At 42.5% G+C, this 24,746-nt stretch overlaps 1 protein-coding gene across 2 annotated transcripts in view; it reads left to right on the top strand.

Moving 5' to 3' along the window:
• The window catches only part of ALDH1A3 (aldehyde dehydrogenase 1 family member A3), a 32,919-nt gene extending 10,038 nt beyond the window's left edge, over window positions 1–22,881 (top strand). The window contains exons 3-13 of one of the 2 annotated variants that reach the window (XM_044279410.1): window positions 2,350–2,490; window positions 8,179–8,308; window positions 10,114–10,175; window positions 10,285–10,413; window positions 10,637–10,750; window positions 12,863–12,965; window positions 13,878–14,062; window positions 15,034–15,198; window positions 18,689–18,846; window positions 21,346–21,420; window positions 22,755–22,881. In XM_044279410.1, coding sequence (XP_044135345.1) covers window positions 2,350–2,490; window positions 8,179–8,308; window positions 10,114–10,175; window positions 10,285–10,413; window positions 10,637–10,750; window positions 12,863–12,965; window positions 13,878–14,062; window positions 15,034–15,198; window positions 18,689–18,846; window positions 21,346–21,420; window positions 22,755–22,827 — 1,335 coding nt within the window. In that variant the 3' untranslated portion in view covers window positions 22,828–22,881. The remainder of the gene's footprint in view (window positions 1–2,349; window positions 2,491–8,178; window positions 8,309–10,113; window positions 10,176–10,284; window positions 10,414–10,636; window positions 10,751–12,862; window positions 12,966–13,877; window positions 14,063–15,033; window positions 15,199–18,688; window positions 18,847–21,345; window positions 21,421–22,754) is intronic. The other variant, XM_044279411.1, reaches the window with a different exon arrangement.
• The last annotated feature ends 1,865 nt before the right edge of the window (window positions 22,882–24,746 follow it).

The raw sequence follows: 24,746 nt of genomic DNA, 5'->3' as shown, positions 1-24,746 counted from the left end.
TTGTTGAGAATGATGAGAGGGCATCTACTAAGTTGAAGAGCACTAACATAATTCTTTGAACATGGTCATCCCTTGACTAATTTTCAAGGAGATTAATAAAGGAAATATGACGAGTAGGAGCCAGATCATAATGTGGCGGCGAGCCGTCATTCTCGCTTAATGTGCTTGTATGTTTTTTAATAACACAAAGGTACTTTTACCTCTCGGAGAAACAGCCATGCTCTCCAGGGACAGATCAGCTCTCAGTTTTCAATTGCACATGTCAACTGTATTCAGTTCTCTCCTTTTATCCATGATACAAATCAGCACTTGGATAGAGAATCAGCTTAGAGTGGAATACAGACGTCTGGTAACGTAGAACAGTTTAGCTTTGTTCATGGTTGCTCATTGCCAAAACACTCTTGAAGAACCGAGCTGGAGTACCTCTGAGAGCAAGAGATACATCAGCCTATCCTATAGACTGTGTGGCAAGGACAAAAACCACAAGGGACATGTGCCAAGGGGCCGCCACCACCTTTGGTGCCTGTTTTGATGCAGTTTTTGAAACCCAAACTAGGAATGGATACAAAAAAAGAAAAGTAGAATCTTTCTAAAGTGCTGCAGTTTTAAAATCTGAAACAAAAAACTGCCTCAAAACTGCAGGTGAGAATGCAGCAATCATCACGTTCTACCTATCAGTCTACAAATGTTATTTTTCTATATCAGTTATATTCAGGAACCTTTAGGTAGAGGGTGTTCCAGGATTTTGATATTGAGTCATTGCCAGAGCTACTCTATACCAGCTGATCAGGTGTCATAGGGCACAGTATTGTAGGGATTGTAGGGCACAGTATTTTTGAGTAAAAAAATAAATAAAAACATTGGTCCCTGTGCTCACACACATTTCCTACAGTCAATCTTGTAGGAAGTTAATTAACAAGTTACTGTTCCAGGTATTTATATTATGCTGACTTCTGCAACTTGTTTTATGCCACCAACAGGTGAGTCTTAAAGGGCTCCCGTCACCCCCCAAAAGTCTTTTTTTTGTAGGCTAATTAAAATCCGTATACTGCACTTTTTCAATATATAGGGCTCTTACCCTTTTCTGTTGGCTAGTTTCTTTAAAAACTGCACTTTTACAATATGTAAATTACCTCTCTACCAGCAAGTAGGGCGTATACTTGCTGGTAGCCGCCGCATCCTCCTTTCAAAAAAACGCCCCCTCCTCCTGCTGATTGACAGGGCCAGCGAGTGCTCTCCTCCTCCGGCTGGTCCTGTCTGCAATTCAAATCCCGCGCCCGCACCTCATTCGGCGCATGCGCTCTGAGAGAAGGACGCTCGCTTCCTCAGCACTTCCTCAGTGCGCCTGCGCCGATGAAGTCTTCTCTTTCTTCTCTGTCATCGGCGCAGGCGCACTGAGGAAGTGCTGGGGAAGCGAGCGTCCTTCTCTCAGAGTGCCTGCGCCGAATGAGGTGCGGGCGCGGGATTTGAATTGCAGACAGGACCAGCCGGAGGAGGAGAGCACTCGCTGGCCCTGTCAATCAGCAGGAGGAGGGGGCGTTTTTTTGAAAGGAGGATGCGGTGGCTACCAGCAAGTATACGCCCTACTTGCTGGTAGAGAGGTAATTTACATATTATAAAAGTGCCGTTTTTAAAGAAACTAGCAAACAGAAAAGGGTACGAGCACTATATATTGAAAAAGCGCAGTATACGGATTTTAATTAGACAAAAAAATATATAATGACTTTTGGGGGGTGACAGGAACCCTTTAAAGGTGTTGTTTGGTTTCAGCAAATACATTCTATTTTTTTATATCATGAAATGCAAACATTTTATCCACTGGAAGTTACCATTGAATGGTAAAGATCTTGATTATCTTCAAGAATTGATACAGAAAGTTTTCATTATTTATTTACTAAAACCAGAATACCCCTTTATAGGCATGAACCAAGTGTGCCTATAAATACAAGCATACTCACAGACAAATGTTAAAGGCTGAGGGTCCTGTTACACAGCTGATTCTGGGACAATAACTAGCACTGATCGATGATATACAAGGCATTTGTTTAACGGTTTCTTGCACATGGTCCAATGCAAAGTGAAAAGGGCAGAGGGATTATTGTTATGATCGCCCGTCCACCACTTACTTTGCATAATGCTAGCGGCACATCCCCTGTTTACACAGTGTGGTGTACTGCAGACAAGCAAGGATTGTTGGTGCTGCATAAAAATGAGCATTTGTGGCATCTTTACAAGGGCCAATCATCAGGAATTAACATTTTTACAAATGTTTGCTTCAAATAATTGTCCCTTAGGCTCCTAATGTTTTGTGAGCAACTAGAAAGGCAGCATTTTTGGTATCTTCAACAGGCAGATGTGGACAAAGCAGTTGAAGCAGCAAAAACAGCGTTTCATAAGGGGTCCCCATGGAGGAGACTGGATGCCAGTGGCAGGGGGAAGCTTCTTCACAAGCTGGCGGACCTTTTGGAGCGAGACAGAGTTATTCTGGCTGTAAGAGAATTCTTTACATACTAAGTTTTAGCTATAGAATGTTATTATATTGACTTTTGGTTATAAGATGTTGCAAGGGATATTCTATAGCAATAGGATTTAGCTGAAACTTATGTATACTTTGCTCTTTATTAAAAAAAGACAACATCCCTTTTCTCCTCCACAGCTATCATTTTCAGTGCTGCTTTCTCTTTCACATTGATTCTGTCAGAAAGCTGCTCAGATGGCTCGATCTGTAGTTCTTACGCTCATTATGGCTAAATCATTATTAGGGAGAGAGGGAGGGAGAAAACGTACTCCACTAGAAAAGACATACAAGTCAGTTCTCCTTCCAGAAGGACAAGAAAACTGAGAATCTCAAGAGAAACTTGCCCATTATAATGCCATGAGGTCCCATTACAAGAGCAGAATCCCAAACAGAGCGTGTTTCTCGCAGTGAACTTGCTCATCTGAAACTGGCTTTAGTGTTTTTTTTTGTTTGTTTTTTGGAAGAAGAGATAATTTTAATATCTTTTCCAAAAACACATATGCAAACTGTCTTTCCTTTATGAAAAATCACTGATTGAATAGTTTGAGGCCACCATCAGGGTAAAATCAGTTGAATCAGTTCTTTTTCATAATAAGATTTTCCCTTAGTGGTAGCCTTGAAATGCTCAATTAGTGCTCTTTCATAAAGGAAAACCAATTTTCATTCCTTTGGGTTTCTGGGAAAGATATTCAAATTAGCTTTTCTTCCTAAAAGTAAAGAACTCTATGCTTCTGGTGCCAGTAGAAGTAAGATATGCTAATTTGCATTTATTTCTTACAAGAAATTCAGAGCAGCGTTGGCTAGATTACAATACTCCTCATGCATACTAGGTGGTCTCCTAGTAATTTTGTCCTTTTGCAAGGGAAACTGACTTCTGTGTCTTTTTTCCAGTGGATTATTCTCCCCCTCTTGAAATTTGGAAGAAATTCCGAATTGATAGAATGGATTTAGTCATCTCTACGGTAGAGGAAAGTAGAGCTGTTGAAATATTTTAATAATGAACAATTGAAAAAATTATTTTTAGCCTGAAATTAGTAGAGTGCAATAATTAGAAAAGTGTCCCCAAATGTGTTCATAGACTTTAAAGGGGTTATCTTACTTCAGCATTTGGCATTTATCATGCAGACAAAGTTAATACAAGGCACTTACTAATGTATTGTGATTGCCCCCTTTGCTGGCTGGATTAATTTTTCCATCACATTATACACTGCTCATATCCAGGGGTTACTACCACCCTGCAATCTAGCAGCGGTGGCCGTGCTTGCACACTAAAGGACAAAGAGCCAGCTTCTCTGGTATCTTAGACCATGGGAGTGCGCATAGGCCGACTCTTTTTTGTATAGTGTGCAAGCATGGCCACCACTGCCGGATTGCAGGATGGTCGTAACCCCTGGATATGATCAGTGTATAATGTGATGAAAAAAATGAATCAAGCCAGCAAAGGAGGCAATATGGACAATCACAATACATTAGTAAGTGCAGTGTATTAACGTTGTCTACATGACAAATGCAGTTTGCTGAAGTGAGACAGCCCCTTCAAGCCCTGAAAAGGCTACATGTAAAGGGGGTACATGTAAAAATCAGAATAGGCATCACAGAATTACAGACTAATGTACAACTGAAATACTTGGGGTGAGGGTCCTGCTCGCAAAAGCGTACAGTCTAAGAGAATATAGGGGTGACACAAAAGGTAAAATTGATTGTTTTCTAAAGTGGTGCAGCCATCTTTGTACTAAATAGAGTATTGAGTGTGGGGATTAGTTTTGGATGAAGCTGTTCGGTTCTGAAGAATGAGGGGCAGAGGGTAAATGGGGAAGAGTTAGTTTAGGGAACATGATAAGCCTGCCTGAAAAGATGTGGTTTTAAGGCACGTTTAATGCTAAGGAAGTTGGGCATTAACCTGATTGTCCAGAGCAGTGTGTTCCAGAGGGCAGGTGCAACTCAAGAGAAGTCTTAAAGACAGGAGTGAGAAGTTAGAATTATGCGGGATGTTAATCTTAGACCATTGGCAGACCAGTGAGCACAAGTAGGGTGGTAATAGGAAATGAGGGAGGAGATGTATGGAGGTGCAGCACTGTGGAGAGCTTTGTGGATGATGGTGAGGAGTTTGAACTGTATTCTGTGGTAGATGGGATACCAGTGACTGGCACAGGCTAGAGGCATCGGTGTAGAGGTTGGACAAAAAGATGAGTCTGGCTGCTGCACTTAGGACAGACTGAAGGGGAAAGAGTTTAGTGAGGGGAATACCGATTAGTAATGAGTTACAGTAGTCAAGACAAGAATGAATCAAGAGTTTTGGATGTTTTCACGATGAGAAAAGGGGGAATTCTGGAGATGTTCTTGATGGGAAGACATGGGGAAGAAAGGAAAGATCTGAGTCAAACATAACCCCAAGACAGCAAGCATGCTGCCCAGAGGTTATGATAGTACCACAGACCGAAATATCAGGTTTAGATAGGTTAGTAGATCGGGGAAAGATACGTTTTTGAGAGATTCAGTTTCAGGTAGAGAGAGGACATGATGTTAGACACAGTCACTTGTGTTTTGTAGTAGTGCTGGAGTGATATCATGGCAAGAGATACATAGCTGGGTTCAAGGGCATACATAGAAATTGAGAGGCCCCATAGCAAATCTCGGAACCGGGCCCCCACCCAAATATAAAGTACAATTATTGTACTAGTGTATGCGTATATACATATATATATATATATATATATATATATATATATAAATACACATGGGGAGGAGGTTTGCTGTATGGCTCTAATAGCAGCAACCCTCCTACAGACACAGAATGTCCCCCATAGACAAATGTGTATGTGTGTGTGTATATATATATGTATATATATATATATATATATATATAAAATTATATATATATATATATATATATATATATACAACAGACAGAGGCCATGGTTCACAGCTCCCTCCCCTAAGGCTATTCTATTATTTTTAAATAAAATACATAGCGCTAGAAATAACGGATGAAAATATAAAACTGAATCAAGTAGGAACTTTAAAAAAATTAGTAGGAACTATAGTGCAGAGCGGCACTCAAAACATCATTAGTCCTACCACATTGTTGATTGGTTCCAAGGTGCAGTCGTTGTCCTGGGGAACAAAGTGATTCTTCCCAAATGATGTCCAAGATGCTGCAAAAAATAACAGGGACGGGTGCAATATATCCCTCTTGTCGCCCTATACTGTGGCTACCAGGCAAGCCCTAACCACTAAGAATAAGTGCAGCCTAACCACAGGGCACTCACTTAAAAGAGTGACCCCGTCCGGAACCTTTCCCTCAAATAATGGCCCAAAACAACCTTACCCTCTTCCCTACATGCACGTTTCACTTTTCAATTTAAGAAAAACTCATCAGGGGAATAGAAGGAAATTGGGCAAAAGACACAATTGGGCTATATGTGGGAAAAAAAAATATAAAAAAAAAATAAGCTCATAGATTGAGGTTCCCTAATATGGCAACCTCAATTGAAAGAGTAAGGGTCAGGAGGTGACAGTAGAAGAATATACTGCACCTACTTATATAGCTTGATGACACCCCTCAGATAATAGATGGCTATCATGTTTTAGGGCCAGTATTTGAGGGAAAGGTTCCGGACGGGGTCGCCCTTTTAAGGATGAGTGCCCTGTGGTTAAGCTGCTCTTATTCTTAGTGGTTAGGGCTTGCCTGGTAGCCACAGTATGGGACGACAAGAGGGATATATTGCACCCGTCCCCGTTATTTTTTGCAGCATCTTGGACATCATTTGGGAAGAATCACTTCGTCCCTCAGGACAACGACTGCACCTTGGAACCAATCAACAATGTGGTAGGACTAATGATGTTTTGAGTGCCGCTCGGCACTATAGTTCCTACAAATTTTCTTAAAGTTCCTTGAAGTATTTGTATCATATGACAAGAAAAACGGTAGGACTAAAGATATTTTGAGTGCCGCCGTTCCTACTTGATTCAATTTTATATTTTCATCAGTTATTTCTAGGGCTATTTATTTTATTTTAAAGTAATAAAAGTTATGTTTTATAAATACAAATGGATTACCCCTTTTGTGTAACAATATGAATATTCTGGTGATCCATTAGTTGGCATCTCATTATCTTGAAGTATTTTGTTTTGTCTTTACTCCCTGAATCAACCAACGTGGTGGTCACAGAGTCAGACACTGGGAAGGCAATATAGAAACTTCTCTTGGCACCTGCTTCACATCCCTGTAGTGGCGCTGGCAACCAGGAAGCACGCGCCTGCCGCGCCAGAGTTCAGATAGGATGATGCTCCCCAGTAGCGTGCCTAGGGTGTTTGGCACCCAGGACGGGTCCTTTCTCTGGCACCCCCCCCCCCCCCCAATCATTTAAAAAAATTGTACTCCCTCACAGTAGTATTGCCCTCATTGTACAACCTTCACAGTAGTTTTGTACAGATGTGTGCCTCCTCACAGTAGTTATGCCCACATTGTCCCCTCTTACAGTAGTTATGCCCACATTGTGCCCCCTCACAGTAGTTATGCCCTCTCTATGCTCCTTTCACAGTTGTAATGCCCTCTTTGTGCCCCCTTCACAGTAATAATCCCCATTGTGCCCCCTTAACAGCAATAATCTCCGTTGTGCCCCTTCACAGTAATAATGCCCACTGTGCCCCCTTCATAGTAATAATCCACATTGTGCCCCCTTCATAGTAATAATGCCCATTGTGCCCCCTTCACAGTAATAATGCCCACTGTGCCCCCTTCACAGTAATAATGCCCTCTGAGTCCCCTTCATTGTAGTAATGCCCTCTGGCTCTTGCCCCCTCCATAGTAGAAATGTCCATTGAGCCCTCTTCACATTAGTAATGCCCTCTGTGCCCCCTTCACATTAGTAATGCCCTCTGTGCCTCCTCCATAGTATTAATGCCTTCTGTGCCCCCTCCATAGGAATAAAGCCCTCTGGGCCCCCTCTGTATTAAAAAACAAAACAAAAAAAAACACAGTAACTATTCACCTTGTCCCTGAAGCTCACAGTCCTCTCTTCCCTGCAGACACAGATCGCTCTGCAGCACTGTGTGGGCAGAGCTTATGCAGATTTCTGGGCTGCAGGCTCCGCCCACACAGGCCGGCAGCGCGATCTGTGCCTGCAGGCTGAATGGTGAAGCGGAGAGAAGTCTTCCTGCTTCACCATTCTGTCCGCGAGGGGAGGAGCGCGAGGATCTGAGCGGTGAGTGACAGGACCCAGCTCCCAGCGCTCCAGCAATGAGCGCTTCCATCTGTATTGATGGAAGCTCTCATTGCTTCTGGCACCCCCCTGAGAGCTGGCACCCGGGGCGGACTGCTCCCCACTTAGTACACCACTGATGCTCCCTTCCTCTGCTGCTGTGTTAACCGGCTTGTAAGCCATAAGACTAGAACATGAGGGGGCGGGGCCATACAGCCCTGCCGGGCCCCCCAACCTCACGGACCCCATAGCGATCGCGTGGTCTGCCACCATTGGCGGTATGCCACTGGCTGGGCGTCATCCACATAGAGATCTTACTGAAAACCAAATCTACTGATGGTCTGTCCCATAAGGGCTGTGTAAAGAGTAAAGACAAGACAAGCCCTATAAGCTGTTTATTTCCTTTCTTATGACATTTCTATAGTCTTACTTATAGTCAGAACTATTATTTTATAGACTTTAGAAACAATGGACACTGGAAAACCATTCCTTCATGCCTTCCTCATAGACCTTGAGGGTTGTATCCGGACCCTACGCTACTTTGCTGGATGGGCTGACAAAATACAGGGAAGGACAATCCCGGTGGGTAAGTTCTTGTTTTTGATTTATGACTTCTATATGCTGAGGCATTGCTATAATGCATATACGACTAGGGCTGTCCTAATATTCAGTGTATTTGTGTGATATACAATTAACATTTTATTATAATCCCTGCTGATACCACTCCTGCCGCCCTTATGCACTTACCCTTATTTTCTTGGAAAACCTGGATTTTAGGAGCCAGAATTTTATAAATTGCAGTCAGTCTTGTTTCTGCTCCAAGGAATTTATGGACGTTATTAGAGGGGGTAACTCCCTTCGGACTCCCCCTATGAGCAAGTGTGCATAGGCTAAAAGAATGCCTATTTCTGTGGCCAGTTATAGCCACCGCATAATCCTACATTTTTTGAGTTTCTGAAGCCAGATCCACTGTTTAAAAAGGTGTAGGCAACCGCTTTAATAATGGACAGGAGAACAGAACTCCCATATGAAAATATCACCTTATTTATTTATTATACCCACTTATATAGCACTACTATATTCTGCAGCACTTTACAGACTCGCTGTCCCCAATGGGGCTCACAAGTAGTAACCTGGAAGTAACCCACACAAACACAGGAAGAACATACAAACTCCATGCAGATGTTGTCCTTGGTCAGAGTCGAACCTAGGACCCCAGCGCTGCAAGGCACCAGTGCTAACCACTGCACCACCATGCTGCCCATCACCTCTATGGATTTCCAGTAAATCTTACCTTTATAGTGTCCAAGTACAATAAACACACATGTCTACATCCAACATGGTATCCCTGAAACAGGGAGGCCGACTGTAATGTATACTTGATTACTTTAGGTCAGTTTTGAGATACCTGCAAATAATGTATGCCTTGTGCAGTTCCTTATTCAAAGTCTTTCCAGTGCAGGGTTAGTGAGAGTGGTTGATAATATATTTTAATATTACCCCAACAAGTGGAAAAACATTTCCAGTATTACTGGTTCTTTTAATATCTTTGCTATACTTGTCAGTGGAGAACTGATAATATAATGATACATTGTAAATGGTTTACAATTAGGGATGAGCGAATCAACTTTGTATAAAACATCCAAAGTCGATTCACATAAAACTTTGTTAGAATACTGTATGGAGCGGGCGCTCTGTACAGTATTAGAATGTATTGGCTCCTATGAGCCAAAGTGGTACCTTGGAACTGAACCAGAGTTCGGCAAAAGTTTTTTTTACAGAAATTAATTTCTGAAGTTATTACCCGAAGTCTCGCGAGAGTTCGCAAAGTAATAACTTCGGCTTATAGGAGCCAATACATTCTAATACTGTACGGAGCACTCGCTCCATAGAGTATTTTAACGAAGTTAAAAGTCGATTTGCTCATCCCTATTTACAATCATTCTTCTTACCATACAATTATTGCAGAATGTATCCATATTATCGTTGGAGATGATTATCATCACTGAAAAACACTGTTGTCACATAGTAACAGTATAGTCAGGTCCTTCTTCCTACGGCTCCTGTGATGGTAGGAACACTCCATCTAGCTGTAGAAAACTGAACTACAGGCCGTGTAATAAAAAAGTGCACTTCATGAAGATATAGATGCAGCCGAACTTAACTTGATCATTAACACGTTAAGTAAAAAAAGGCACAAAAAGGTTAACTAACTCTTTCAATGTATTTCAATGGCTTTTGTCACAAGATGGCACCAGATAACACTGTGCCATTTGTCATCAGAGTCAATTTTAGCTTGGCTACATCTGTACGTGGTGGCAGCTTTCAGCTCCCACCAAGCATTCCCAAGCTGACTTTAATAGCTCATAAAATATCATCATGTTCTTCTAGATGAAAGCTACCTCTGCTTTACCGTCCATGAGCCTATTGGTGTTTGTGGAGCCATCACACCGGTGAGTATCCACGGCATAATACCTAAATCGTTTCTGGAAACATAGGCTCTCATAGTGAGAAATCAGGCCATTGTACCATCCCATATTTCAACGCCTATAATCCTTACAGTGGAACTTTCCCCTGCTGATGCTGATTTGGAAGATGGCCCCAGCTCTGTGCTGCGGAAACACTTTGGTGGCCAAGCCAGCGGAACAGACGCCACTCACATCCCTCTTTGTGGGGTCGTTAATTAAAGAGGTAGGCCTATATGTCAGTATTTGTCAATGTAAGCTCTGTACAAGACGACATTACATCCCTGCAGCATGACAGTGGCAGAATACATAAGCATAGCCCTTTCACTATCTGTGTATACCTGTGTACATAGAACAGTTTCATGTGAATGTAAATTGTATGGTTGTTTTCTGCGATATGTTTGGGCAATACAGTTAGATGTAAATGGGATTTACACCTTTTTTTGCAGGCTGGGTTTCCTCCTGGTGTAGTTAATATTGTGCCCGGTTATGGCCCCACGGCTGGGTCTGCCATATCTCACCACCCTGACATTGACAAAGTTGCCTTCACTGGCTCTACAGAAGTAAGTTGTGGGAATTATAACGCTACGACGGACCTAATGTGTGCAATGTACTATGAATCAACATGTTCTAACCCAGGCATCCTCAAACTGCGGCCCTCCAGCTGTTGTAAAACTACAACTCCCAGAATGCCCTGTTGTAGGCTGATACCTGTAGGCTGTTCGGGCATGCTGGGAGTTGTAGTTTTGCAACAGCTGGAGGGCCGCAGTTTGAGGATGCCTGTTCTAACCTAATGAAAAGTACAAATGTAGGGCAAAAGTCACCATATTTCAGTTTTACTTTATTTAAGTCAGAGGGTTTTTTCAGGTGAATAAAAGAAAAGAAAGAAAAAGGCTAGAATTTTAGTATTACTAGGCTAGTATTACTCCTCCTCTATTCTGCCTTTGCCATTCTATTACTGCTCCAGTCCCTCTCTTCTTAAAGGGGTTTTCCGGGATTTTTAAAGGTTATGTACACCTTTGGCGGCAATTTTTTCTAAATAATTGCATTTTACTAATGTTGGGCTAAAACTCCTTTTTTTCAATTGGTCTTTATTAAAAATATTGAGCTGCTCTGCCACAAAGGGTTAAAGTGGTTATCCAAAGTCTAAAACATGCCCCCCAGTGCCCGGGCCCCTCATATAGATTATACTTACCCCACTCCCTAGCATTGTGGGTGACGCTAGGTAGGAGCATCACCGTCGTAGCCTGCTATTGGCTGCAACCAAACACCCCCCCCCAGCGCAGATGTTTTGATCCACGTGACGCGAAGAAGCAGCGGTGGTCGTGCAGGGATCCGGAGCGACGCAGGTGCCGGGGAGCAGGTAAGTATAATGTATTCAAGTGGCCCAGGCATTGGGGGGGATCTTGTACACTTCGGATAATGCCTTTAACCACCTGACTGTTTTCCCCGAGTCCAGCTCTGGCAATGTGAAAGTAGCTAACTGTTCTGCCTGAAGCTGCGCTCAGGGAGAAAATGGAGGGGGGAAGGCTGCTTTAGATGCTGCTATCTCCTGAATAGTAGCAGCTAGAAACATGCAACTGGTCCTGTTTGAAAGCTGACATTCCAGGCTGTCATACAAGACCAAAATGACAGCATTATGCTGATAGGTCCTCTTTAAGGCTACTTTCACACTAGCGTTCGATCGGATCCGTTCTGAACGGATCCGCTCATAATAATGCAGACGGAGGCTCCGTTCAGAACGGATCCGTCTGCATTATTTTAGCATATAACAGCTAAGTGTGAAAATAGCCTCGTACGGATCCGTCCAGACTTTCAAGGTAAAGTCAATGGGGGACGGATCCGCCTGAAGATTGAGCCATATTGTGGCATCTTCAAACGGATCCGTCCCCATTGACTTACATTGTAAGTCTGGACGGATCCGCACGGATCCGCACGCCTCCGCACGGCCAGGCGGACACCCGAACGCTGCAAGCAGCGTTCAGCTGTCCGCCTGTCCGTGCGGAGGCGAGCGGAGCGGAGGCTGAACGCCGCCAGACTGATGCAGTCTGAGCGGATCCGCTCCATTCAGACTGCATCAGGGCTGGACGGCTGCGTTCGGGTCCGATCGTGAGCCCCTTCAAACGGAGCTCACGAGCGGACCGACGAGCGCTAGTGTGAAAGTAGCCTAAAAGTGTTTTGGTATTGATGGCCTGTCCTCAGGATAGGTCATCAATATCAGATTGGCGGGTGTCTGACTGCTGGCACCTCCGGTTTGAAGAGGCGCTGCAGAGAGTGCTGTGGCCTCTTCCTAGGCCGGTGACGTCACGTTCATCAGTCACATGGGCTAGGTGCAGCTCAGGCTCATTCAAGTGAATAAGCCTGAGCTGCAATACCAGGCACAGCCATTATCCAATGGATGGTGCTGTGCTTGGTAAGCTGTGAAGAGGCCATGGTGCTCAGAGGAGCACTGCAGCCTCCTCCAACAGCTGATTGGCGGGTGCTGGGTGTAGGACCCTCGCTAATCTGATATTGATGACCTGTCCTTAGGGTGGAAAACGGTCATTTCATAGTCCTGGATAATAAAAATGATGGCTGTCTTTTGCAATGCTACAGCACCATCTAAAGTAAATGTAATAAATAAAAGTGGTATTGACAACTAAACGGTGTCCTTATTTGTGGTCGTCTGTATCCAGGTTGGAAAACTGATCAAAGGAGCAGCGTCTGCAAGTAATCTAAAGCGCGTCACTCTGGAACTCGGGGGGAAAAACCCCTGCATTGTCTTTGCTGATGCTGATTGTGAGTTGTAATGAATTGTGAATCAATTTTATTGCTTTTTCCATTTTATAACCCCATATCCTCTTGTAACGATTTCACTCTCTCATTAGTTTAACACAGGGATGTTCAACCTGCCTCACTCCAGCTGTTGTAAAACTACAACTCCCACCATGCCCTGCTGTAGGCTGTCCAGGAATGCTGGGAGTTGTAGTTTTGCAACAGCTGGAGGGCCGCAGGTTGGGCATCCCTGATTTAACAGAACACATGTATCTTCAGTGCTGGAAATGAATCACAAAATTAGGAAATTGCTTAATTATTCTCACTGTGTACCCCATTTCCCTAAAGCTGCACAGCCCTATGATCTGAAATGAATCTTCACTCTTAATATATATATATTTTGCTACAACTAATCGAGAAATCAACTCGCTGTGAGTTGACAGAAATTTCTAAATGCACTAATAAGGGTCGTGCATATACCTTTGGCCGCACATCTTATTGCTTAAACCCTTCTCTAATTTACTTACACACTAATGCACTTATACAATTTTATACACTGCGGCGCATTTACTAATACTGTCCGAATTTTGGACAGTGTAGTCTTGAACTAGAGTTTAAAAATGTGCTTATGCTGGATGATAAATTTTGTCAATCTTTACACTATTTAGTCTAAATTGATATCACCTATTAATTCACGGCAGAATTTTGTGCCAAAGTTTTGGCGCACATTGTTGCCCCTTTTCCAGATAAGCCACATCTCCGAACAAAAGTGTCTAAAACCCTTAATAAACATTGTTCAAGGCACGTACCTCCGTTTTTTAGTTTTTTAATGATGCCTAAGTCATTCTAATTACTAAATCCCCAGATACTAAATCTCTCTGATTTTTTATAAAGATAATGCAACTGTGTTAAGAATCCCAATTTTCTGTTTGGCAGTGGAACTGGCTGTAGAATGTGCTCATCAAGGTGCCTTCTTTAATCAAGGCCAGTGTTGCACAGCAGCCTCCCGAGTCTTTGTAGAGGAATCCGTGTATCCAGAATTTGTCAGGAGGAGTGTGGATTATGCAAAGAGACGGCTTCTTGGGGATCCTCTTGACCCTAAAACGGAACAGGGTCCACAGGTACAAGCGTGAAGCAATGGTGTACCTAATTAGTAGTTTGTGTCCTGATACAGATTATTGACTATTTTACTGTTGGCTTTGTGCCATAATGGATCTAGATGTTTAAAAATGTGCAATACATTATATTGGAACTGATAGTGTCCAAAATATAGATAGTTTTAGACAGAGATGGATTGATAGATAGTGATAGCTAGAAAGATAGATAAGGTTAGATAGATAAGGTTAGATAGACCAATAGATAGATAAGGTTAGATAGACCAATAGATAGATAAGGTTAGATAGGTAGATAGATAAGGTTAGATAGACAGATGGATAGATAAGGATAGATAGATAGATAGATAGATAAGGTTAGATAGATAAGGTTAGATAGACAGGTGGATAGATAAGGATAGATAGATAGATAGATAGATAGATAGATAAGGTTAGATAGATAAGGTTAGATAGATAGATAAGGTTAGATAGATAGATAAGGTTAGATAGATAGATGGATAGATAAGGTTAGATAGATAGATAAGGATAGATAGATAGATAGATAGATAGATAGATAAGGTTAGATAGATAGATAGATAGATAAGGTTAGATAGATAGATGGATAGATAAGGTTAGATAGACAGATAGAGAGATAAGGATAGATAGACAGATAGATAGATAAGGATAAATAGACAGATAGATAGATAAGGTTAGATAGACAGATGGATAGATAAGGATAGATAGATAGATAGATAGATAGATAATGATGAGCAGGCGATTGCCGGGAAGAAAGGCTTCCTTCCCAACAATCGCCTGCTGTCATCTCGTGTAAAGGGACTTTAAGATAGATAGATAGATGAAGATACATTAGGTTGGTAGATAGATAGATGAAGATACATTAGGTTGATAGATAGATAAAGATACATTAGGTTGATAGATAGATAGATAGATAGATATAGATAGACCACAGCTGTGACCACATCTGTCTCTATAATCCTCAGGTTGATGAAGAGCAGTTCAACAAGGTGTTGGAATATATACAGAGTGGAAAGGATCAAGGTGCAAAATTAGAGTGTGGCGGCTCTGCGGTTGGAGAACGAGGATTTTTTATTAAGCCCACTGTGTTCTCTGAAGTTACCGATGACATGAGGATAGCAAAAGAAGAGGTAATTTAGTCTGATGGTTATCTGAGATAATGAAGATGGCCATAGTTGGTGGTCAAACAATTGATGACATGCATGCACAAATTATTCCAAAAATAGGAGGCTGGCTGACCCGTCTACCACTCTGCTTCTTGTTTCCAGAGAACCAGGGTATGGCCACAAGTAGCAGGTCCACAGCTGATTTTTTGCAGTGGAAAACCCACAGTGGATCTGATGGAAAACTGAGGCAGGAAAGTCCACACCAAATGCTGCGGTTTGCAATAGATTTCACTCTCTGTAAGGCCTCATGCACACAACCGTTCTGTTTTTTGCGGTCCGCAAATTGCGGATACGGAAAACACGGAAGCCGCCCGTGTGCCTCCAGACGGCCCATTGTAGAAATGCCTATTCTTGTCCGCAAAACAGACAAGAATAGGACATGTTATATTTTTTTTGCGGGGCCACGGAACGGAGCAACGGATGCGGACAGCACACAGAGTGCGGTCCGCATCTTTTGTGGCCCCATTGAAGTGAATGGGTCCGCACCAGAGCCGCAAAAACTGTGGCTCGGATGCGGACCAGAGCAACTGTGGTGTGCATGAGGCCTAATGCAAATGTTGAAATCCTCAGCAGATAACTGGACCATAGATTGACATGCCGTACATTTAAAATCCACAATGCACATCAAGTCATGTGTGGATACTGCTGTGAGGCAGAATTTTCTCCATGTAATTCTGCAGCAGAAACTCTGCAGATCTGTCCAAAGTGTGCACCAAACAGTGCGGATTTTAATGTGGAAACAGTGAAGATCTGACGCAGGTTTCACCTTCTGCATTGCAAAGGATGAAATGTGCAGCATATATCCGCGACATGATACTGACATGCTGCGGACTTAAATTCTGTACCGCATATCAGATTATGTGCGGACACTCTACGCAGCATGTGGATGGGACTTCCTAAAATCTCATTTACTTTGCTGCAACTGTACATGACAAGCATATCCACAGCGGCAAGTCTGCAGCATCTATGCCACGTGGGATCATGCCCATAAGGTGTTTTATTTCTACAGTAGAAAGCTATAAATTACAGGTTATTGCTAGGATATGCAAATTACCCTATTTATTAATAGCAAAGTTAGAACTCTTGGCCATCTGGGGAAGTCAAATAAACTCGGACCCCTGACAGCAAAATGCCACTACCCCATCCCCAAATGTATTCTTTAGAACATTTGGTTGCTAACTAAAATGGAAGTAAAAGATATGCAAGGAGAGTTTGGCAAGAATTAAAGGGGATGTCAAGGAGGAGTTCAATATTGATGGTCTAGCCTCAGGATAGTTTCGGTCTAAGATAGACCTTCCTCAGCGGTCACATTTTTATCTGTAAGGCAGGTGGAGTGATCGGCAGGGAGCTGAGGAAGGTCCAACTGAGACCGAAACGTCTCGTCATCTTTCTTTATTTTGAATTTGGTGAAAATTGGGCAACTGGATTATGAAAATAATATATAAATAATAAATCTCCTCTTAAATGCAAAACCAAATGATCTGAGTGCCTCATTCTCTACTACATTCAACGTGGCTAATTTAGCCTTTTGTTGGCACCAGAACTCTCAGAGTGCGGTTCTCCATTTCTCTTCAACTATCCTCAGGATAGGTCATCAATATCGGATTGGTGTAGGTCAGCACCACCGTCGTTCAGTTGTTTGAAGAGACTGTGTCACTCCGGTGAGGGCTATGGCCTCCTAACAGTATACTCTCTGTGTATAGGGAACAGGCCTGATGGTAGGTGAGGTGCACTGGATGTTGCAGATTTTTAATGTGCCAGTGGCAAGATCCCTTTAAGTTCGTGACGCCAGTGCCGGTAACGATGGCACACCAATTTATGGTAGGAATAATTGAGGAACACGATGTTGTGGTGAACCAAAACTTCTGTTTACTGAAGCAGTTAACTATATACAGTCTTTGGTCAAAGTTCCATAGGTAAGAAGTAATAACATGCAGGCTTTACATCAGTTGGCAGGCACAATGTTCTTGCAGGATACTCAGAGGGTTAAACACTTACAGATCAGGCTGCACTTTCCTCAGAATCCTGTCTGTCTTTATCCCAAGGCCCGTATGCCCTATTAATGGCTTTATCCTTGGTTAGGGGAAACTTCCTCAGGTATATGTCTCCTTGCTTTAAATAGATCCTTCTGCCCTTCAGCTCTCTGGTTTGTCTGGAATCACTTTTGCTCTGCACTATACTTTGTAGGAAATTAGTTTCTCTCAGGAGGCAACTCTTCTCCTGGATGCAACTTCTGAGCTTCTCTTGCTCAGGAACCTCAGGCAGGCTAGATAGCACTCACTAGCCTCCTGGACTATACTGCACTGCCCCTTTCCTGGCTGAGCCTAATTATATATACATGGGGTTCCCTAGCTCCCTCTACTGTCTAGGAGGAGGAACTACCCCTAACAGGCCTGATACAGGGGATAACAGGGAAAATCACATAAAACATCATATAAAATACAATGACCATGTTCCACAGGAGGTGGAGAATAACGTGGCCATATTGACCCTTGTGCAGTGCCCACATTTACCTAGTGGGACACTACATAATGCCTTCCTTTAACACTTATTGCCATACTTAAAGGGTCACAAACTTTTCCAAAAACTTTTGATATGTCATAAAGACACATCAAAAGTTTAAATTAGTGGGGGTCTGATTGCTGTGACTCCAATGAAGGAGGAGAGAGAAGTGTGTGCATAAAGTGCTCTCTCTCTACTGAAGACATACTTCTATGGAGACCGTCTCGTGGAGCAAGGAGTGAGACAGAGTGAGCCCGAGAGTCCTCTCCCTCATTCTAGGGATAGGTGGAGGTCTCAGTGCTGCGACCTCCACCGATCTAAACTTTTGATAAGGTATATGACATATCAAAAGTTTTTGGAAAAGTTAGTGACCTTTAATGTATAAATGAAACTGGAGAATACTCCAATGAATTATCATACTTCCTGGAATAAAGAATAGCTAGAGGTCACAAAATCTCCAATGAATTGCATCATTTATTGACCCTACAAATCAAAGTAAACGATTAGCAGATCATAAATACAAGTAGTAATAGCAGGTCACCTGTCTGATTATGGAACCTGCAGCCACTTCCACACTGTCAGCATTTTGCTTCAGTACTTGCTAACCACAACCACCAGGAGAGGCCCAGGTCTTTCCATTACATGTTCTCTGTAGTTTCCACTCCTGGTTTTGGCTTACAAATACTGATGAAAAACACTGATCGGATACTGACCGCGTAAATGTGGCCTTGGAGGACAGTCAGCCCAAGGGCCGTATTACACCAACAGATTATCTGTCAGATTTTCTGACCAATCATTGGTCAGATGGCTGTTTACACACACAGATCTTTTGTTATACACACTATGGTCTGATTGGGCAGATATTGGTCAGATAATCTGTTGGTGTAATACAGCCACAACTCTCTACATTGTGACTTAAAGCCATCTGATAAATTATGTCTGTTTACTGCAGATTTTTGGACCTGTTCTATCCATTCTGAAATTCAAGAGCATAGAGGAAGTGATAAAGAGAGCAAACAGCACAGACTATGGACTGACCGCTGCAGTGTTCACAGAAAGCCTGGACAAGGCGCTCAGCATCTCCTCCGCCCTGCAGTCTGGAACAGTATGGTGTGTATTTGCAAATTTGGAGCATAGCATATTTGGGAATATATATATAAAAAATATATACAGTCAGGTCCTTAAATATTGGGACACCAACACAATTCTAACATTTTTGGCTCTATACACCACCACAATGGATTTTAAATTAAACAAACAAGTTGTGCTTTAACTGCCGACTGTCAGCTTTAATTTGAGGGTATTTACATCCAAATCAGGTGAACAGTGTAGGAATTACAACAGTTTGCATATGTGCCTCCCACTTGTTAAGGGACCAAAAGTAATGGGACAATTGGCTTCTCAGCTGTTCCATGGCCAGGTGTGTGTTATTCCCTCATTATCCCAATTACAATGAGCAGATAAAAGGTCCAGAGTTCATTTCACGTGTGCTATTTGCATTTGGAATCTGTTGCTGTCAACTCTCAAGATGAGATCCAAAGAGCTGTCACTATCAGTGAAGCAAGCTATCATTAGGCTGAAAACACAAAACAAACCCAGAGAGATAGCAAAAACATTAGGCGTGGCCAAAACAACGGTTTGGAACATCCTTAAAAAGAAGGAATGCACCGGTGAGCTCAGCAATACCAAAAGACCCGGAAGGCGTGTGTCAAAGTCAACAATCAAAAGAAGATGTCACCAGAGTGAATACAGAAGGTTCACCACAAGATGTAAACTATTGGTGAGCCTCAAAAACAGGAAGGCCAGATTAGAGTTTGCCAAATGACATCTAAAAAATCCTTCACAGTTCTGGAACAACTTCCTATTGACAGATGAGACCAAGATCAACTTGTACCAGAGTGATGGGAAGAGAAGAGTATGGAGAAGGAAAGGAACTGCTCATGATCCTAAGCATACCACCTCATCAGTGAAGCATGGTGGTGGTAGTGTCATGGCGTGGGCATGTATGGCTGCCAATGGAACTGGTTCTCTTGTATTTATTGATGATGTGACTGCTGACAAAAGCAGCAGGATGAATTCTGAAGTGTTTCGGGCAATATTATCTGCTCATATTCAGCCAAATGCTTCAGAACTCATTGGACGGCGCTTCACAGTGCAGATGGACAATGACCCAAAGCATACTGAAAAGCAACCAAAGAGTTTTTTAAGGGAAAGAAGTGGAATGTTATGCAATGGCCAAGTCAATCACCTGACCTGAATCCGATTGAGCATGCATTTCACTTGCTGAAGACAAAACTGAAGGGAAAATGCCCCAAGAACAAGCAGGAACTGAAGACAGTTGCAGTAGAGGCCTGGCAGAGCATCACCAGGGATGAAACCCAGCGTCTGGTGATGTCTATGCGTTCCAGACTTCAGGCTGTAATTGACTGCAAAGGATTTTCAACCAAGTATTAAAAAGTGAAAGTTTGATTTATGATTATTTTTCTGTCCCATTACTTTTGGTCCCTTAACAAGTGGGAGGCACATATGCAAACTGTTGTAATTCCTGCACCGTTCACCTGATGTGGATGTAAATCCCCTCAAATTAAAGCTGACAGTCTGCAGGTAAAGCACATCTAGTTTGTTTCATTTCAAATCCATTGTGGTGGTGTATAGAGCCAAAAATGTTAGAATTGTGTTGATGTCCCAATATTTATTGCCCTGACAGTATATCATGATCCCTCAAAATACAATGGCCTCAGGATAAAATATTTTCAACATACAATGGCTTTTTCTGGGCAATTGTAATCTGAAACTAGACTCAACATACAATGCCTCAGACTCAGATCCAGCCAATTAACACCTGTATTGGTTGTCTAGTAGCTCCTCTGCGGCACTAAATGTCCTGTACTGCCCCTTTTCTGTGCCAGGATTAGCTGCTCCTTTGGACACCAGTTGATCAGTGACACCATTTTATTTTTTGGGTACATCCATGTACTATGCAAGACCCTGAAGAAGCTGCTTCCCTCACCACAGAAGTCATTTACAGCTTTCAGGATCTATTCCTGTCTGTTTTACTAATGGACTTGGTTTACGTGCCTTGGTTATCTGCTTATTTTACTTCATTTTTTCTTATTCCGGGATGTCATTTTTTAGCATTGGAACCAATTACTGGTTTTCCAGAGAGTTATGAACTCAGGTTACAATGGTCGTCCCAGAACCAAATAACATTGTAACTTCAGAGATCACTGTATATGGCTCCTTTTGTAAACACTTTTACAATAATTACAATATTGATGAGGGAGCTCACCGGAATATAGCTTAGCCTGCTATACCGCCTAGCTGTTGTATTGTAATGTTTAATAAATGGCCGGCTTTATAGCCGGATCTCAATACCGGAATTAACAACGCAAGTGTGAAAGTAGCCTAAGGGGTTAAGTAGTAGATTTAGATAAGTGTACTTTTACATACTATGATATCTTTATGAAAAATCTTACTGGTGGGTATATCCTCACATAGGGTAATGTGAATGTGGTCTAAATGAACCATTATAGTCTGTAAAGCTGCCATGGTTGGCTGGGTGAATGAACCGTTATACAGTGTAAACTTACCTTACAACTTGTTTTTCAGGATTAATTGTTACAATGCTCTTCATGCACAGACCCCATTTGGAGGCTTCAAGATGTCAGGAAACGGCAGAGAACTGTAAGTTAAGAAATAAAATTGCCATTAAGTAGAAGATGAGCAGAAATTGGTAGTGAACGTGTCATATGATAAAGCTATTCTGTGTCGTTACGGGGAGGTTAAACCATGGCAGATAACATTTGGCTGGCAATGCCTCCGCCTCCCCCATGCCTGTATTATATAAATGCACTGTAACTATACCTGCATTTCCGACTAGGGGCTACAACAAATGAATGTCCCTAATTTTGGATATATTTAATCTAATCTCTGTAATCATCTACATTTTACAAAGTATATGACACTTGTGGATCTGCCGTGTTCATATAAACGTCATATATGGGTTACAATAAAAGAAAAATAAGAAAAATATATATTTTGAGTGTTCCAATTTAACATCTTTATTTTTCTTTAAAGGGAACCTGTCACCGGGATTTTGTGTATAGAGCTGAGGACATGGGTTGCTAGATGGCCGCTAGCACATCCGCAATACCCAGTCCCCATAGCTCTGTGTGCTTTTATTGTGTAAAAAAAAAACTGATTTGATCCATATGCAATTTACCCTGAGATGAGTCCTGTCCCTGAGATGAGTCCAGCACCGCCCCGCATCCTCAGAATCTCCTCCTTGCTCCCCGACGTCAGAAAGCTAGAGTGCCGTAATCTCGCGATGCGCGAGCTAGTGCATGCGCAGTGTCGTCATAGTGTTCCTTCCCTGTGCTGGCATCAGCCTCAGGGAAGGAACTGCGCATGCGCTAGCTCGCGCATAGCGAGATTACGGCGCTCTAGCTTTCTGACGTCGGGGAGCAAGGAGGAGATTCTGAGGATGCGGGGCGGTGCTGGGCTCCTTCACGCTGGACTCATCTCAGGGACAGGACACATCTAAGGTTAATTTGCATATGTATCAAATCGTTTTTTTTTACACAATAAAAGCACACAGAGCTATGGGGACTGGATATTGCGGATGTGCTAGCGGCCATCTGGCAACCCATGTCCTCAGCTCTATACACAAAATCCTGGTGACAGGTTCCCTTTAGGTCCATCATTTGGTACATGCAGACCAGTCATCGATGGCTAGGAAGATGCTAAGGTTGCAGTAACATATTGACCTAATGGGGCTCTAAGGTTTCTCTGAAAGATATGAGAGGTCTGCAGGACCATGATGGTTTAGCTGACCTTGATACAGATTTCAGGAGCTGCAAGCTACACATCATTAAGCTCATATTTGCAGTTTCTGGCAGTATTGTAAAGTCAGCAATACTGCAGTGTTGGTTCATGATTGATGACTTGTTCTTAGTTGTGGATGCCCATATAGATATCAATAGTTCTGCTACCCTTCCTAACAATTATTTTCCTTGTAGTGGTGAATATGCACTGGCGGAGTACACAGAAGTTAAAACTGTGACAATCAAATTATCACCGAAGTCACTGTGAAGAAAGCAGGTTAAAAGTGATGTTGAGATGGTACATTATTCTGCTGCAGAAGGACACAAAAATATAAAGGAATTCACTGAAAAGGAGGAATATTTTATCATGAAACATTCCAGAAATGTCTTCACCAATCTGACTCCTGGCTACGGACATATATTAATCCTTGTGATTCAGCTGAGGATACAGCCGTGTCTCATACACCCTGCTTCTTCTATATTGCATTTTTGAAAATATGCGGTCAGAACCCATGACATCTGAGTATGTCACCAGGACATGGACAACACAGCTTTAGGAAAATATGGAGTGGAGTTAATTTAACTTCAAGCCCAACTTACCTCTTACTTCCTTACTAAACTCATGTCATACCTTAACCGTGATTTGGATTAAATATTTGAAATTCGGCAGATCTAGATGTTTTTGGCAAAGAAATGTAGAAAAGGAAGCAAGCAGATATTGTATTTGTGTTAAATAGCCTCTCACTAGAAGTTTCCATAACTCCCAATTACTTCACAGGAGAGTGACCACTTCTGTTTGATGGCTATGACTTTTGTTTTGGAATCAGTGGTGGTCCCATGGCCAAGCAGATCCCCCATGAATGCCACCTGGAAATTCCCTTTCTTCCTGAAAAATATCTGTCACCAGTTTTATGCTTCTCTGAGGGCAGTATACAGTAAACTAGTAATATATCTTATTGAAAGACTGGGTCACTTGTTCTGCCCCAGTTGCTTTCCACGTTGAGCAGCACCAGAGCGAGCCGAGCACTGGAATCCACTCAATGTAGTGTACTAGCTCAAGAGTCCTGATGTTCATGAGCTGCTAGCTCTCATATGCTGATTGACAGCTTTCTCCCTATACATAGTGTAGGAGGAAAGCTGTCAAACAGTTGCGGAACGGCAGGAACAGCCACAGCTCATGATCATCGGGACTCCATCACTCAGGTCACATTCAAGCTTCTTACCAAGGAATTTAAGAAAATGACTGGGTCAAAAAAAGTTACAGAATGGCATCCAAGACTATCCCTTTCACCAGATTGAAATGGCCAGCTTAGAGGGTTTACAGACACATCTTATTGGGCTACTAGACATCATTTTACAATTAGCTTTATTATGGCTTAAAGAGGACCTTTCACTTTTTTTGTTTTTAACTGAGAAGGAGATGGCTGCATTTCTCAGTGGGCATCTCCTTCTCCCTGGCTGCGGAGTGGTCCAATGGCAGCGGACCCCATCAAAGGCAAGGGAGAAGGCGAACAGTTTTTTCTCAATGGGTGTGACGCTGTCCGCTCGATTGGACTGCGCCACAGCCATGGAGAAGGGGATGCCAACTGAGAAACGCAGCCATCTCTTCTTCCCTGTACAGATGCTCGGCATTAACATATTGGGCGCCAAAACTTCGGGGATCACAGTGGGGCAGACGAGGGGTCTTTCAAAAAAAGAAAAATTTCAGCAGCATCAGCGGAGGGTACTCTCCATGTAAAGGTGCTCAGTTAAAAAAAAAAAAAAACTGTGAAAGGTCCTCTACTCCTCTTTAAAGCAACAAAGTGGCAGTGGAGTGTGAAAAATATAGGTCTCAGAGGTGGCATCTGCTTTTGTACAGTCTGTATATAATTCCGGCTTTCCTTACTTTTACTCTTTTTATTTATGTGGCTATTTAGAATTTATACAGCTCTGACAGAAGACTTGGTGGTGGTTTTAAACAAAGATATCCATAAAGAAAACTAATGTATAGTGTGGGGATTCGATCTGGTAGTTAGGATAAGCAGGTGCAGTACAGACGCAAAGTACAAGTTCGTTATTCAAATGTCCGTGTTTATTCACACATAAGGTCAAACAAAAAACACTCTTTGCAGGGTTGGTGTTTGTTCACACCGAGTAGAAAGTTCATGCATAACAAAAAACGTCACCTTGTCGGCGGTCCTGCCTCCA

Source organism: Bufo gargarizans, chromosome 2 (genome assembly GCF_014858855.1).
Source record: "Bufo gargarizans isolate SCDJY-AF-19 chromosome 2, ASM1485885v1, whole genome shotgun sequence".
NCBI classification, from domain to species: domain Eukaryota; kingdom Metazoa; phylum Chordata; class Amphibia; order Anura; family Bufonidae; genus Bufo; species Bufo gargarizans.
Note: the sequence above shows the minus strand (reverse complement) of the source record. Positions and strands in the feature narration are given on the sequence as shown.